The 17,884-nt window shown below is 40.5% G+C and overlaps 1 protein-coding gene across 5 annotated transcripts in view; it reads right to left on the bottom strand.

The window, feature by feature from the left end:
* Positions 1-1,431: 1,431 nt before the first annotated feature.
* PRKN (parkin RBR E3 ubiquitin protein ligase) overlaps positions 1,432-17,884 on the bottom strand; it is a 726,716-nt gene continuing 710,263 nt past the window's right edge. For all 5 annotated transcript variants that reach the window (XM_027686963.1, XM_027686956.1, XM_027686979.1 and 2 more), the window contains 2 exons: positions 7,107-7,224; positions 1,432-2,701 (listed from right to left, as the gene is read on the bottom strand). In XM_027686963.1, the coding sequence (XP_027542764.1) occupies positions 2,592-2,701; positions 7,107-7,224 (228 nt within the window). In that variant the 3' untranslated portion in view covers positions 1,432-2,591. The remainder of the gene's footprint in view (positions 2,702-7,106; positions 7,225-17,884) is intronic.

The raw sequence follows: 17,884 nt of genomic DNA, 5'->3' as shown, positions 1-17,884 counted from the left end.
CGTACATCTCTATAGGAATTTCAGCATTCTTACAGTGTCAGCAGAGCACTAATCCTGATTTTTCATGCCCTTTAAATTGTGGAAATTATGAGAATCTTAGAGTAAAGAGAAATCAGATTTACAGCCTGTACCATCTCAAACTTTGTGCATGTATGCACAGACACATATAGTATTAACATAGAGAAGATCGGGACATGTTCTATTAAAATCTGCAGAATACACCTTTTTTTTTTTAGCAGAATGTGAATCTGGACTGTGTGAAGCAACCCTATGTGACAAGGACCTATAAAGTCAGTCTCTAAAAGAAGATAATCTAGAGTCAATGCTGGAACTTTATTCTTCCTTTCTGTCCTTGCATACGTCTTAGATGAAGGCTCATAATCCCATTCTCTGGCAAATTCTTGCAAAAAAGAGGTGTTTCTATTCTAGCCTTATGAATCATGCCTGTCCTGCCCTTCCCAGGCCAGAAAGAAATACAGGAGCTGATCTACAGTCCATTGACTTCAATGGATCTTGATCCAGGGGCACAAATCACGTTTTTACATAACAATTAAAACATTAACTTGTTAGGGCAGGCTCTAAATCAGTGAAACTTTCTTGTAGTGAATAAATTCTTCTTCCTCTGTAAGAAAGACACTAAAAAACAATGGGAAAGAGATTCAGACTTCTTTTATTCTGAATGTTTTTGAACATGAAATATAGTGATGAATTCCCATATAACACAGGATCCAAGTAAAATTAAGCCTTGTGACTGTTGGCAACAAGCCATATAAATTATAAAATAGACCCAGGTACAGGAAATCAAACAATGAGATATTCAGAGCTCACAGTAAAATATCCCCATTAAGATAATGTACTTAAATGAGCTACATTGCAGCATTCAATTGCATCTCTACACTTCAATGTAGCTACTTCTGCATACATTTTAGTTCACCAGTGCCACAGGAAATTTTCACTGGAAAATTATCTTTAAGAAATGTCCATCGTCTTCTTGTTGTCACTTTCTTTCTTTCTCATTTTCTAAATTCTACCAGCTCGCTCACTCATTTTTGATACCTCATGCCTTCAATTCCCGTTTCCTCAGTCTTTTAATGTCTCTTCCAGTTTAGACAGATGAATACTCCACAGCTTTTACCAATTGGATATTTTTGTAGTGAACCTGGGATTTTTTTAATACCTCAAGGTTCCTGCTCTGTACTGATATGCGGCACACCCATGTTTTCAGGACTCTACAGTCACGCCATACAAAATATTAGTTCAAACTTGATAAAAGAAGACCATGGCTGTGGCATTTATTTTGTGCTAACATTATGTTTTAATCAAAGGGCTAGCCTCTCAGCTGGGAGTTTTAATCAGCCAAGGCAATGCATGACCCACCCAACATCTTCGTACTCACTTACTTTGTATTCAAATAAAAACAAGAAATAAGAGTTTAAATTTTTGACCACTTTATTTATTGTGCGTTTTTCTTCCAAAACTAAATTGTGCAAATCCTTACATGGCATGTTGGATGTGGACATTACCAATTTCATTTCAGAATAAGACAGCAATGTCAAGATCACAAACAGTAAAATTGTTCAGGCTTGGAAATACTATTAAACTTCACTTACTGTGTTAATGTTGTAAAATGAGGGTGTCCCTGTGCCCCACACTGTTAGACCAGCAAATGCATTTTCAGAATTATACCCATATTCTAATATTATTTAGGAGAATGCTGATAGAGAAAAGCCCTGAGAAGTGTCCTCCTTCCTCACTTTTCCATGTCCAAAGTATTCCGTAAGTACAGGAAAAATGAAGCCCTGTGAGTTTAGCTTGCACAACACTTAATTGGATTCAGTCACCACTGTAGCAACAGTCATGGACAGAGCTGAAACTGCATTCTTAGCTAATCTTCCCATTGTAACAAAGTCTATAATGAGTAGGTAGGCAAGTTTCATGTTGTATGTCACAAATACACAAGCCCAAGTACGGCATAAAGCTGGATGTTTCTATGAGACTTTGATTTGAAAGCAAAACCAGTCCCTACAGAAAGCCTGTTAGGAAGAAACCCTGAGAAAACACTTAAGAGCCACAATCTTCCCTTTGCCAAAAAAGCTGTTCAGAAATACTGCCTCAAAATCAAAATTTGTGCTGAATGAGCAAAGTGGTCAAAGAAAAAAGCAGATGATACATCCTCTGCTCCTCTTGATGCTCACACACAACACACACTGTGCAGGCTCCTCCCTCTTGCAAGAGTTATGGATTCCTGACTGTAAATGTCAAGTAAAGTTCCTCATGGTAACCCTGTCTGTTCTCCATGCTGACAGACTGCAGGAGTTCAGAAAGTTGCACTTTACCCCTCTTTATACCACAATGAGCAAGTCTCATTAAAACAATAACTCTCTTTACTTAGTGGATTTAAACCCCTTGGCATAACTTCAATGTGATTTTGGTATGATTGCATATGCAAGAAAGCAAAAAAACCAACAAACTAGGCCAACTTCTGAACCCTGGATCCCTGAAAACTCTGGGAATTTTGCTTAAGCAAGGAGTTCAGAATTTGGCCCCAATGAAAGCTTTAGCAGCAGCAGCACAGGCTGTCCTCAGCACCACTAGTCAAACCAGTGATCTCCCATGCAGGTTCTATTCCACTCCAGGCCACAGTTCCAGCACCACTCAAATCTGCACTGAGGGCGAGGACATTTCATGTGCATGCAGCCACCTGCAAAATAGCAATGGAATGGATTTGGTACTTGGCAAACACTTAGAGATGTTAATCAACAATTAAGAGCGTTAAAATCAACTTTCTTAGGCATTCATTTACCAACTAAGTAAAATATTTTATAAAAGAAAAGTACAAACCTGAAGAATATTTCCCTGGGCTTTCTAAAACCTGCTACTCCCTGTAATAATATCCTGGTCTTACCTTAGGGACTGCATGAGTAGGAGGAAATTAGAAAAGACTGTGCTAGGGATAGGGAAGAGAATGAGTCAATGGCCTCTCAAAGCAGTCATGGAGGTGTCTCCTCAAGGTTACTCTATGCTAGTCCAGCTGTGAGCCAGAAAATAAACAAAATTAAATTGTTTTTTTCATTTGTATTCGACAACTGCAAGATTTGCAGAGAGTAAATCAGGAGATACAGACTTTAGTGGCTGACTGCTGATTATAGAAAAATGACATTAGTAATTTAGGTTGATTTGACATTTTTAGTATCTGAAGCAGCCTTTTGATCACATCAGTGTTTCCTGTGTGTTGGGTTTCTTACTTGCCCATACCATGAGAGCAGTTTTAATCTCTCTGCTCACAACCTTGATCAAAAGTTTATTTTGTAATATATAAAATATTAACATTGTCAAAGGTCATTACAGAAATACATTTCAAATGGAAATTATGTTGCTTACCACACAAAGAGATCTTTTGCATAATTCAAACTGAGAAAAAAGCATGCGGTATGAAGAAATGCTGAAATGTCATCCTGGTTTTACTCCAAATGGTGATGGGAGGTACAGGGAGTGTGTGTTCCCTACTGTACAAACTGCTCCCCTCACACCACCTTTTTTATAAATGCCACTCCAGAATGTTTCTCAGAAGGCAAAAACTGCAGGAGACCCAAGAACTGGTTTGTTAAAATAGGCCTGTCTACTTCATCTGACAGAGAGAGAAAATAGTTGTGATAGCAAGGTCTATTCATCAGTTTATATCTTTGTGCAAGAAATGCAATGCACCAGAAAATTTTTTATCTTATTCAAATGTAAACATACCAATGACCAGCCTCCATGTTTCAGTTTATTTAAAGTTTAGACCCAGTCCTCTCTTACAATTTGTATTAGGCCATCACTGAGTAAAACTCATCTCAGTCCTGGCACAGGACTCAATCCCCAGTAGACACCCTCTATCAAGTGTGAGTCCTACCTTCTAAGCTACATAAATCATGTTATTCTCTGCTACATGGCAGCTGAGATCAGCAGTCAGAGTGGAGAGTGCCTCAAGCAACGTGACCTAGAGCTTTGTGAATACAGCAGTCCTCTAAGAGACATGGATGTGTGTTTAAACTCACTCAGACTGGGAACTCAGCTGCAGGAAAGTGTTTCTCTCTTTCACTTCAGCTATTATAGGAAAGATATTTGCATCCAGAAATATTCTGGAATGCCTATAGTTTACACAGAGTATTACAGAAAAGTTATTGGCATTGCCACTGTCCCTTGTAAAAGACAGTGTCCACAGATGCATTTGGGGGAGGAAAGCATAATTATTCTCCTGTGTGGAGTCAGTGTACTCCTTCCAAATGAAGACTGTTGGCAGACTTCAGTGTAGAGTTGTCAGCTTCTTGACAGCAGCTGTACTTAGGCAGCTCTGAAGTGCTTCTCTCAGTTTACAAATGGCAGCCTACAAGCTGGCACATGCAGTAACCATGACCAAAGAAGAAAGCAAGCACTGCACTTTTTAAGCTTCATGCATTAATTTGCAAAATGACAGAGTCACTGAGGTGGGAAGGTCCCTTTAGAGAACATCCAGTCCAAACCTCACTGCTCAAAGCAGGGTCATGCTGAAGTAGGGTGCTCAGATTGCATCCAGTTGGGTTTTGAATGTATCCTAGAACGGAAACTCTTTCTGGGCAACCTGTTCCAGTCTTCAGCTGCCCACACGGTAAAAGGATGTTCTTGTGTTTAAACACAATTTCCTGTGTTTCAATTTGTGTGCATTGCTGCCTGTCCTTTCAGTGGGCACTGAGAACAATTTCCCTCTGTTTTCTTTGTTTCTCCCATCACGTATTTATTTATACAGTCCTTTTTTCATCTTTTCATTGGAATCACAGATTCATGGAATAGGTAAGGTTGGAAGGGACTACAGTGGTGATTGAACCTCACTGCTCAATCAGGGTCATCCTACAGCATATTGTGCAAGATTGTGTCCAGATAGTTCTTGCATATTTCCAATGAGGGGGACTCCACAACCTTTCTGGGCAATCTGTGTGGTCACCCACACAGTAAAGATCATCCTCATATTCAGGTAGAACTTCCTGTGCATCAGTTTCTGCCCATTGCCTCTTCTCCTATTGCTAGGCACCACTGAGAAGAGCCTGGCTCCATGCTCTTGACATTCTCCTTCAGACACTTAGAGACATTGATGAGGTTCCCCTCTCATTTGTCTTTTCTTGAGGCTGAATAGGCCCAGCTCCCTCAGCCTCAGAGAGATGCTCCGGTCCTTTTTTCATCTTCACAACCTCCATTGGACCCACTCCATGAGCTCCATGTCTCGTACTGAGGAGGCCAGAACTGGACACACTACTCCAGATGCAGCCTCACTAGGGATAAGTAGAGAGCTTGACCTGTTGGCAATGCTCTTCCTAATGCACCCCAGGATACCATTGGCCTTCTTGGCCACAAGGACACACTGCTGGCTCATGGACAGCTTGTTGTTGACCCCCAGGTCCTTCTCTGCAGAGCTGCTTTCCAGTAGGTCAGCCGACAGCCTGTACTAGTGCATGGGGTTATTCTTCCCCAGATGCAGGACCCTGCATTTGCCTTTGCTGAATTTCAGAAGGTTCCTCTCTGCCCATCTCTTCAACCTGTCGAGGTCCTTCTGCAGCACAATCAGCCAATTCCTGTGTGTCAAACATTTCTAGCCTACTACCATGGTTTTGGCATTTTGTATTATGAGGCACTGTTCTGACCTGGGTCAGGCTATAAGCAAGAAAGGGTCTTTTCCTGCTTATTATCCATTTTCAATAAATGTTTTCATTCAAAGGTAAAAAGTAGAACTGCCTTTTTGATACAATGGGGATTTTTACAAGCAATGTCCCTAAACTTTTGTGGGAGTTGTGTAAATGGTATCAAATAGGAATATCCTGTTTGTGACAAATATTAACTGCCTATAATTTAACAGAAAAGATTCTGTAGCCCAGCCTAAGAGAAAGTAAAGGTCCTACCACTCCTTCAACTTGACCAGAAGGTTTCTTTTCATTTGTCTGTGCACACAAACTTAAATATGAATAGTCACCACTATCATCTCTCTATTTCTAATGCAGTTAAAACTTCTGTTTCCAGCCTTGTTTTACAAGTCTGTAAATAAGATTTTTGACCAAGCCCTCTGTTATCTCTTGTCTGCTGCCCACCTTGCTCTCTACATGATGCCAAACCTTGTCTCACCTTCCCATTCTTGAATTCATGTTTTTTTCCTTCTGTTTCTTGTGCTTGAAGGTGTCTCCCACTTTCTATCTGCCAACTGCCTTCTTTTCTTTCATCGAACCCCAGATTTCAGGATTTTGTCCTATTTCTTCCTCAGTAATACTTCTGCAGTTTGATGTGTTCTCTTCTTGCAGTTCACAGTGTCTTATTTGGTGTTTTCAGTGTTCCATATGAATAAGTGATGCCACAAAACTGAGAAGCATCCTCTAAATACTTCTACAATATTTAGGCAATAAATTTAATATATTTTAATTAATGAATTAATATAAATACCATTAAATCTTGAAATAGCATTAACGCATAATGTATAGCCTATTTACAATCCCTGTTCCCCATTTTAACCATCCCAGTGCCAGAAGATTACTTTTCTTCCTACATAGTAAACATCAATTAGTGCAAACTGTTTGTCAGGAATCATGTTACTTCCTTTAATTTGCACTTCTACCATGGGCATGTGACTGGATTGAGATAAATCTCATCTAAATTCAGCCATATATTGTGTAGACATCTACAGCAGGACTCATTCTCCACATCTCACTTTTAGGTGTGATTCTTCTGTCCCACATTAGACATATGTTCTGCTTCATTGTGATATAAGTTTTACCCTGCAAATGTCTATTTTTCCCAGTGACAATGGTAAATCTAGACAACTAGCTGGATATCCAGTCATATGAATGCTACATCCAGTGCCTCATTTTCCCTACCTACAAAACAGTCAGGCATTTTGTGAGGCTTGATTGGTGGTTTTAGAACTAAGTGATTTAGAGTTAGTGTTTTCAAGATAATTTAGATAAAGTGACAGAGGCAATTATTCAAGCTCTGTGTGCTCTCCCTATCTTGGTATAATACTATGAATATGTACACATGCACATTTATACATTTATTTGGTAAAATGAATTTTAAAAGACAGTTAAATACAAGATATAGAATAAATTTACCATTTTTTTCTACTGGAATATTGCAGTTGGGGCATGGCTTGGTTGTCTTCTTGATTGTGTCTCTAGATGCTTCTTCCCATCGAGCTTGCATGGCTGCATGTTCATCAACTACATACCCCTGCAAAGAGAAAGCAAAATCACCTGTGGGCACAATATTGAAAGGCTGCGCTGGGACATGATGTTTACACTGAAGTGAGAACCATTTATCTGCAAGAAACAGACCAGGTAGGCCAGGTAGGCTGGACTTTGTGAGAGATGCAGAAGTTCTGCTTCAAAATGCAGACTGTTTTCTCCCAGTGTGCACAACATATGTATTGAGTTAGATCCTGAACTGCAGGATGATGGGGGTAGCAGCAGCAGTGGAAGCATTTGCCTTCCTGGAGATTCTTCCTAAATCCAGCAGCAGCACAGGCTGTGTCCTCCCCGCTGCTCTCTGCCCTGAGTGGCAGGCAAAGCCCCAGCAGGAGGACATGGGGGCATCAGCGGTGCTGCAAATGCACAAAGACAGGTAAAGCAAAAGGCAAGGCGAAGCAGCAGTCAGGTGAATCCAGCTGAGACATGACATGTTAGACACCATAGGCTTGATTCTGCTTCGGGGCTTAAAGCCCATGCAAGAAAACAAAAACCACCACGGCAATGCAACACTTGATAATGCAGAACGGTGGGGTGTCTGGAAGGAAACTGTTTTTCATAATAAAGCATACGCCTTTGTGTCAGAGGTCTGGGTTTCATTCCAACATAAATCCATGTAAATTTAAGAGGCATGAAGAAGGAACAGAAAAATTTTAGAGAAAAAGTAAAAAAACCCACCGGTGAGCAATGAAAGCAATCAACTCCCCAGACAGAATTACATAGATGGAAAAGGTCATCATGAAGAGTGTAAAAGGGGCTCCTGTGTTTGTCCTATTTATGACTGGGACAAAATTACATAATCTACTCAAGTGGCCTATTTGGCAGTTTCCTACCTAAAATGATAGTACAAGGACAAAAGAGATGGCAGTGCCTTGAGTAATTTCTATCACACAAGGTTGGCAACTATGTGAATAGTAGCTGTAAACAATTGTGGTGGGGAAAAAAAGTGTTTTCCCCTGGAGTTAAAAAACGTGGTAACCCCAAGGGGGTGGTGGTCTGGATGCAGGGCCAATCACAAGCCACATTTCGCTCCTTTGAAATCAATATATTGCAACAGACCGGAAGAGAGGGAAGATGACATAGTTGGAAGAGAAGTAGCTATGTTTTAGGCCACGAGGGGAGAAGGGCCAGGAGCCCCGCTGGGGGCTAGGCCCCCCCAGCCCCCAGCTGGGGGCTGCAGAAGCCTGGAACAGTGTTAAAACTGTATCGGGTGCCGTTGTCAAAGGCTGGGGGAGTTTTCCACTATGAGCAGCAGCAGAAGACACTGAAAGCAGCGGTGGAGCAGCACTGAACAGAGAACTGTGGCCGAAAGCCAAACAAGATAACAAGCAGCAAAGACGGCATGCAGCTAAGCTGAGAGACACAGAGATGTCTGACAGAGAGAGAGAGAGAGAGGACTAAGCTCAACAGAGACAGTTTTGGGGTAAGACTGAATTACTTTCCCAAAACCCTGAGACCTCCTAGAGAGGAGGGGTGGACTTCCAAACCCTTAGGGAGTCCTGAAATGCAGCAGCAGCTAGAGAGAGAGAGAAGAGCTGAGAGCTCGGAGATGTCCTGAGAGCTGGACCAGGACGGAATGTGGAGGAGGTGGCCTTGCTCCCCCCCGCTGCTGCCAGGCTGGCAGTTGAGACAGAGCAAAAGAGCTCTGGTAGGATGCTTGGGGCAAAGACTGAACTGACAGCTGCCCTAAACGTTCTGACTTGAGGGAACTCGACCCCTTGAGGAAGGGACCTTCATGGGGGTCTTACACCCCCTGATATGACGTGGCGAGGCGAGCTTTTGTCCCAGCAATCGCAGTCCACGGGAGAGAGAGACCTTCGCTTGGAGCCGAAGGGCTGAGAGGGGTGAGAGGAGACCCCCTTGTGTGTAATGGAGAGAGAGAGAGAGAGAGAGATTGCAGCTACAACTCCAGCTACGACTGCTGCATTGAAGAGGAGAGACACTGCTGCCCTGAAAGTGAAAAGGATCTTTCCTTCTTTCCTTCTGGACTTTTATTGGAGGGAAAGGAGATTTGATCCAATGTAAATATTGTTTTACCATAGGAGAGATAGTTAGAATTGTGTATATAATGTCTTATAGTATTTATTTGTGTAATAATTGTAATATAATTCCCTTCCCCCACATTGAGTCTTGTGTTGTGTCTGGAAAATCCCTCTCACACTGGGGGTGAGTTGTGGGAGGGGGGCTTGGACTTGGAAATTGGATTTTTTGGGGGTCTCAAACTGCGGCAACAATGTATGTAGGTTCCAGCCTTGAAACTGCTCTCTCCATTCATAATGTGGGTTTTTTCAAGCATGTGGGAAAATGGTCATTTTAAACTATTTAATTTCTAACAATTTCTGTAACTTCTTTGTGTATACCTTCAAAATACTGTAGGCTGTCATGTGGACCTAAATATTAATTTAAATGGATAATTTTTTAATATATTTCTTTTAAGTAAGACTAAAAAAAGGAAATTGGCCCAACTTTTAAAAATGCAACACAACCATAACTCCTCTTGATTTCTTGTCATCTACTATTGATAAAACCTGTAAGATGTTGCAGTGTCAGTGAGTAAGACCTAGATTTTAATTCTTGCTTAAAGTGACCTGAGTTAAAATGGAATAAAAGAGAGCAGCATCTGCAGAAGTTTGTTTCCAAATCATCTGATTGTCATTGCAATATGCATTTAAAAACAAAACACAAAACAAGAAAAAAAACCCCACAGTCTTCTTTTGATCAGGAAACCTCAAAATTGTGTGTTTGGTATTATTTATTTTATTTTACTACCTATATCAGTCTCCTCAACCCATGAACCCCTTTTGTTGCTCCTCACTTACTTTTCTCCATTTTGCCAATCTTTTTGGTGTAGAGGTAACAAAAGTGTACAAAGTGACTTCTACTTTTGCCTCTCTGCTTCTGGAAAGTGAACTCGACCCTCCACCCTGCTGGATTATTCAGCAATTCGGCAGAAAGATGACCTCTGTACAACAGCACATTAGTAAGTTCTGGGAAATAGAAAAAGCTGCTCAGGCTAATAGCAAAGAACATAATCTAGTATTGATTTTGCAACACCTTGATCTTAAGGAAGGATGACTTTAGCAAGCAATCTGACCTAGCTCAGAGAGGCCTGAACAGAAGGTGGGGAAAAAAGGGAATGCTTGACCTGGGCCTCAGTTTGCCCAGTGACAGAAATAAGATGATACTAATTTAATCTCATTTTCATGAGAATTCATTACTTAACATCCATACAGATGATTCAAGATGAAAATCACTATAGCAATGATAAAACCCTGCTATTCTTTTCAGAATAGCCAAATGGGAAGACCAGAGTATTTGTAATTTTTGTAGTCAGCCCAGAAGAGCTTCACAGTGGCTCTATTTTCTCAAATAGTCCAAATCCAGTGTTTTAATACTTGCAAACATATTTATTCCTTGTCTTCTTGTGTTTCTTGTGACCTAATAGCAAATGACAATGAGGCAAAATTTCACATATCAAATTGCTCATTTCATTTGAATAGACATTTTTAATCTCAGTTCTGAAAAAAAAATACAAACTTGGGAGTGCTTAGGAATGTCTAAAAGAAACAACTTGTAACCACACATATGCAGTTCACCAAGAAAGAACAAATTGCTGAAAACAGCAGAGTGAATTAATATTTTAATATTTTCCATTGCAAAAATTCTAGCATGAACTAGCTGCAGCAGCATAATATTTTCAGCCCATTAGAGCTGAAACATCCCTCCTCTGCTCAGTCTTGCGGATTGCTAAGTTAAAGACTTCCTGCTGCAGGAAGCAAATATAGAGAAATGGCACAGTGATGGAATCCCTCTGATTCTGTAAGGAAATCATACCATCCAGATCTATGAACCTCCAGTGTTCATGTGCTTTATATGCTCCACATACAATGGTGGCAAGCACTCATTTTTTCCTCAAACAATAAAAAAAAGGTGTATGGCAATTCTTTATTATCTATTTTATTATCTATTTATTATTTATCTTCAGTGTCTATTTAAATCATACTCTTATGTCCTAAACTAGCAAACCTAATCTCCTTTGCAATGACCTAGGTAATAGAGCAGGTCTGTCAAGCAGAGGTGTCTCTCACTTTCCTTGTTTTGCCTGGTCTTGGATAGGAAGTTCAGAGATGCTCCAGGTGTGCATCACATCAGTTTGCTGAGGATAGGAGACTTTGATCACTTCTATTGCTGACTCAACACAATATGCTCTAATTCTCCAATTACTACAAAATATTTGTCCCAGCCCTACTGAAAAGCTACTAGATTTCATCCATGCCACTTTATGAATATTTTTTTTGATTCTCAACTGTGCTGCACATTATGACCAGTAATGAATACTCACAAATAAGAGGAAACTACGGTAAGAACTGTTGCAAGCATTATTTAACATCCCTTCTGCAATATTCCCTTAGTTAGATGGGAGGAAAAGTCTGTCTTGTTACCTCTGGGTAAGAAGGATGTAGATTTACTTCTGTTTCTATGCTGAGTCTTTTGGAAAATCTAACAGGGATAAGGAGACCACAGAGACTGCTGAGGACCATACAGCAATACAACAACATGGAAAAGGAAAGCTTTTTATGCACTTAATCCATATCATGCAGTACTGGAAAAAGATCTACAGGGACAGAAAGCATCTTGAAATAGAAATAAAGTGTCCTTCTTAAAGCAGCATCTCATTCAGGTAATAGAGCACACATCGACTTTTCAGTAGAACTACATAAAAGAAATGAACTATGTGTTCGCAGACAGCAACTAAGCAGTACCATCTAGGTTAAAAGAATTCATGGCAAAATTTCTAGTTAAAAATACTGGAAGCATTAGATACATAACGTTAAATTTTGACATCCACCAAATTATATGCTGTCTTATGTTAGCACACTTCTTTTATGATCATGCTTATTTTGCCCACTATAGACAACATCTGAAGACTGAAGACGCTTGATTCAGAATAGAATATGAAGCTGTTAACCTTATGTTTTGCTTTGCTTTAGTGAATGTAATTTCTGCACTCCTCCTTATTTGCTCTTGGGGCTTCATTCCTTTCTGATAAGAAAAGAAAGCTGGTCATGCATAACTTTAAAAAAATGCATCCTAGTGCAGCTTTCTTTAAATCAGAAATAAATTTGCTTTGGATCAGAAATGCTTGATTTTAAGCTAATTTTACTTGCAAAAATAAGCTTTTTATTTAATTTAATAGAAATATGTAAAATTATGACTTTATGTGAAATACAGATTTTTAAAAATGTTTAGATGTCTCAAAACAGAAAGTATTACTCATTTTCTAACATGAATGTGAGAAAAGCTATGTATACTTGAAAACATTTGAAAGGAAGACAAAGAATAATTCATTGTACACAAAGCAACGTTCAGCCCACCATAATATGTAGGTTAACAGAGCCCACTAGAGCTAGAGCTGTAAGCAAAACCAGACTTATCAGTTGAAGCCATATTTACAAGGGGTGGTGACAGTCCAACTTAAATTTGTTGTCTTCTTAGCTTCTACAAGGCTGTTTTATGAACATGATCACATGAGTTAACATCCTGCTGTGTTTACTGGTGTCTTCAGTTGTGGGGGTAAAAAAAGTAGATGTCTAGGGCAATAGATAGGTTAGAGAGATTTTGGAAGAAAATGCATTATTTGAGTCATTTAAGAGTCAAAATCTCACAAAGAGAAGTGTTCAAAGCTATGGGACTAGTGCTCTAATTTAGAGAGATTTAGGCTAATCAAAACACTAAAATATGGCTACAGATAAGGACTAGAAAAGATATTCATTTCATGAGAATATGTTTCATGCACGGGAAAAATAGAGGCGTCAATATAGCAGTGATCCAGTTAAATCCACAGAAAGCAGCTTTGTGTGAACCAATTTGTCTGGTGTGCCTAGGGAATTCTGCCATAAAAAAAAAAGTGCTGCTTTGTGACGAACTAGTTAAAATCGAATTGATATAAACAGGATATTATGTCAGATACAGGATGAAAGAGACTTTCACTAAATCATATCAGAGTGCTCTGGTTTGGTGACACTGCACATCAAGGTTCTCACTGCATGTTGGGGCCATTCATATAATGAATTAAATTGAGGTAGATGGTGAATATTGAATTTACACTACTCTAAAGGAGAAAATCTAATCTAATACAGGTCATTCTTATATAATTCTTTTCCATGAGTGGAATAAAGAATGTGCCTTCTCCAGTAAGTGGCAACACAGCTGAAAGTGACTGTCAGCTTAACCTCATAAACAAAAGCAGTCTGTCACATCTTTTTTGCTTTACTGCTGCCCAAAATAAGAAAGCTAAAATTCTCTTTCTATAGTTCCCATCTATTTTTCATAAGACAGAAAGTTAAGAATTATTCTTAGATTTCCTCTGGTGCATTTCTATTTATAACAGAGAGATTAATTTTACAGGATGTTTCTTGGGTATAGTTATTTTTCTTGCTCCTTTAATTAGGCACCTGTGGGTTGAGATGTCCTGAGCACGACATTGTGAACATACCAGCAATTAAAACCCTAAGCCTCAGTTTCTTTTTCATTTGTTTTAGATACTTAAGAATTCAAGCTAGGTGTACAACCATGCTTTATTTAACTTTTAAAAAATCAATGGCCTAATAATAGATGTTCCACATTTCATACTGTAACTCAGGACCCATTGAAAGATGTTGTATATGGTGAACCTCTTCAGCATCTTTTTCTTTCACTAAAATGCAGAGAAAAAATTCATGTTTTTTGTGGTTAGTTTTTACTATTCATCACTTAGATCATCATTAGCCACTTAGAGACCAGGCTTCACAACCCTATACGCTTGCTGGAAATCTACAGCATAAGAAGTTAGAAGCTGTTGTTCCATGATGGAAAGGGAAGCCTGGCAAGTAATGCCTGTACATTTTATACCCCCTGCTGTCAACTCCAAGACCTGCACACAGCAGGCAATGGGAGGATAAGATGGGCTGGAGGCTCACCTGCAGCCCAAGTGAGCTGGGAACTTTTCCAGGAGCTACATCAAAACAGACTTCAGCAGGGTGCCAGGTGATGTGACAGGTTTTCCTGGATGTGTGCATGCACATGGATGTGCCATGTTGTGCCTGTGCAACAAAAAACGTTTCTGGGAAGTGATCAAATGTGTGTGCTTCGGAGCCAATTGTTTGCCTGAGATATCATGCCCGTGTTGGTTTGAGCCCAGAAACTCTGGTTAGGGGTGCAGCCAAAGAGCCCAGGATGCATGTGCTGACGAATAGGATCAGGTTTGCCCTGACTCAGCTGAGGCACTGACTGCACTGCATTTGGTTAGCTTGGGTGGGTTCCCGGGCTGACAGAGGCTCTGGATAAGCTTTATACTGCCAGTTGGAGAACAGCAAAGCTACTGTCTGGATCCTACATTAGCTACCTGAGGACTGTGATAGCTTGGTAACAAAACAACAAACAGTTGAAGTTTGATTTGATATTGGTGGATTTGGGGACAGGCTTTGGGATTTGAGTGACCAAGGCCTCTAGCTTATGGCTACACCAAGGACAGGCAGTGTCCCACAGGTTAAGAGTGGAGTTGAAGTTTTACAGCAGTAGCTACAAACTTATACTGAAAGAGATAAATGGTTTTGAACCCACAGCTTTGTGGCTCAGTAAAAATCCTGGTAAAGGATTCACTATGCCAGCCCATCCTAGAATGGATATTTTATCTAGGCTTAGGTTTGCAGCTGTTGCTGGCCTAGCAGTAATGGTGGAGTTTGTTCAAATTAGATGAACTAGATTTATGTCCGGGTTTCCTACAAAGACTGCTAGACCGGGTTTATGGAATAAGACATAAGATATTCTTTTAGGTTCAAGCCTTTGAATGCAGGTTATAGGAGGGATTTGTGTACAGCCGTAACTAGAGAAATATATCATGATGTTTAATTTATTCTCTTTACTAAATTCACAGCAAACTCTGAAAAAGCAAAGTTGCTAAAAAGCTCTTACGTTTTTACAATTACACACTCACTGATTTGGTAGGACAATGTAATCAGCTGCTTCTTGGAGAAAGTTTGTCCACAGAACCATTTCTCAAACATACTTTTTTATAACACATTTCATCCAGTTTGTGTCACTTTTTTTCCCCAAAACATTTATGACTCGTTGCCCCATATTCTATTAACTTATTTATATATGCACCACTTTTACATCAGAGTCATTGCTATTGCTATTACAGTTTATCTTACAGGTGTCTTATCAACATGCCCAGCACCAAAATCATCCTGGAAGCTACTCTGAAAAAGTTCAAATCTGATATGTGGTCACATTTTCTTGTCCAGTTGCTAGGGAGCAAGAAGGTGCATGGCGTATCCTTGTACAAAGAAAACCAACTAGAAAGATTTTGCGCTATGAAAGCTAATTTTAAGGTGGGGACTTAGAGACGAAGCTGGTTTATGGGTAGATTCCCCACCAACATAGATTGTCTATGTGTGAGGTTAAAAGGGGCCAGGAAGCCTGGTTATGGGGTGTACATAGCAGGGACTATGTGCTTATTTCTAAACCTAAGTCTGGCTGGAGTCACCTTTACTGTGTCATTGATTCCACCATGCACACTGTGCCTTTTAATTAATCCAATATGATTCCTTCTGACATCCCAAAGTTCAAACAGCTCCAAGAGGATGCAATGGTTTTAAAACAAAGTTTCTCAAATGAAGTTGCCACAGCTAAATTTTATTTTCACTGAAATAATGTAACTTACACACTAAGATGGAAAATCATCAGCAATATCTGTGCACAGATCTGGTCTGATACACCAGCAGGTGTATGATACAAGGTCATGATACACCAGCAGTTAAAGCTGGGCTGCTCTCTGCATGCCGGCTGCTGAGTTTGCCTCTTCTACCCCAAGCAGCAAGCAATGCCCTTTAGCTTCCCACCATTATATGGTTCCAAATCCTTTATTTTGAATAGCTTTTCGAAGCACCACATGTGGCACCTGCTTTGTCCCTCCTATGCCCTGCAGCTGCAGTTGCCCTCTTCCTTCCTCCTGCCAATTGACTCCATTCCCCTTTCCCTACTGTTCTCCCCCACTTCACAGTCCCACCAGGTCCATTCCCCTCTCTTGACCTCAGGCTTCCTCTTCACTCTTTCTCATATCTGCCCAAGCACAGGCCCATTTCACCACGACCATTTATGTTTCCTGGACCCTCATAGCTGTGCCATGTCATCTCATTTCTCTCTTCCTTCTGGAGCTTCCACTATATTTCTGTGACTGTGAGTGACAGGTCACAGTCACTACCATCAGCTTTTGGCTTTCATGCTTCTATATCAGGCTTTACTTCTCCTTCTGAGGGATCTCCTTCTCCAAGGCTTCCTAAATTGGTGTCAGACTCTGAGGGCACTAGCAGACCTTGCTGTAAGAGTCTCCTGGAACCCCCACACCCTGCTCATGGCTCAGGAACGCATGTCAGCCTCTGCCCCGGTGACACTGAAGTAGGGCCTGCCTCCAGCTCCCCACATCCCTGCCCAGCCAATCATGGGCCACCTGTGGATGCACTGTCCACCATTTTGGCCCATCTCTGTCCTCAGGCACTGCCCTGACAGACCCATGGAGAGTATTTCCATTAGACTGATCATGTATCCTGCACCTATTCTGGAGAGGAAAAGTTTAGTTGCAGTGTGTCTGGTTGATCCTTAAATCTGACTGGTAGGGGTTGTGGCAATAAATAAAAGTTATAAAATAAATTATATGGATGCAGACAGGAGTCAAACTGCATGAGCTGGAGACAACCCTGGAAGTGTATTATTCCTACCCTGAAACAGATGATGGTCACAGATAAAAAAAATCCTGCTCACTGCTTCAGCAAGCAGTACAATAACAGCAAGTTAGGTCTGACACACAGACTTACACACCTAGCAGGGAAGGGCCAAACAGAACAGATAGCCTGAAAGCACAGGTGGATAAACTTTTACATTAATCTCAGTGAGAGAGATGGAAACTGTCCCACATGCACTGCGCTCCATATATGCCCCACGAATGGTTTGTATGCACTGTATGGAGGTGCTGTGTGCAGGGGAGCTCTGTAGTCATGCTGTTTTGGGTGAAACCAACATCTCACCAGTACCTGGGCTTGCCCTCTATCGGTTACCTCTGGCTTTGCTCGCCTGGCTCAGGAAAGGGAGGGAAAACAGTGGCACAGCGGCACAGCACCACCTCGTGGAGAAGTTTAATTAGTGCAGCTCTCTTAGTTTCTTGGGGGGAAAAGAAGGCCGACCTAAGTCAATTAACTTCAGCTTAAATTGGAGTCTAAATGAATTTTGCATAGTCTGTGGTTTTGTCTATACAGGGGAACTGATCTGTATAGATGAAAGAGTTATTCTGGTACTATCATTTAGCTATTCTGAAACAGCTCTTTGAGAGTACAGGAAATTTTTCAGGAAGATCAAAAATGTTCACATACACTGGAACCGCAAAAGTAGTCAACATTCCTAAGTTAACAGGTCTAATTGGATGCAATTCATGTACTGAGAGAATGGATCAGATGGATGAAGTTCTCCCAATGTTACAAGGAAAAGCTAAGGCAATATTAAAATATTTAAAATAAACTACTGCTTCTTATGGTATTCTGATTTTTCTTGGCACACCTTTATCTCTGCCCTAGAACATAGGAATTATATGAACTCTAACTTTCACAGAGCCA

Source organism: Neopelma chrysocephalum, unplaced genomic scaffold, assembly GCF_003984885.1.
Source record: "Neopelma chrysocephalum unplaced genomic scaffold, ASM398488v2 Primary Assembly neopelma1_23, whole genome shotgun sequence".
NCBI lineage: Eukaryota > Metazoa > Chordata > Aves > Passeriformes > Pipridae > Neopelma > Neopelma chrysocephalum.
This window is presented reverse-complemented; position numbering and strand designations above follow the sequence as displayed.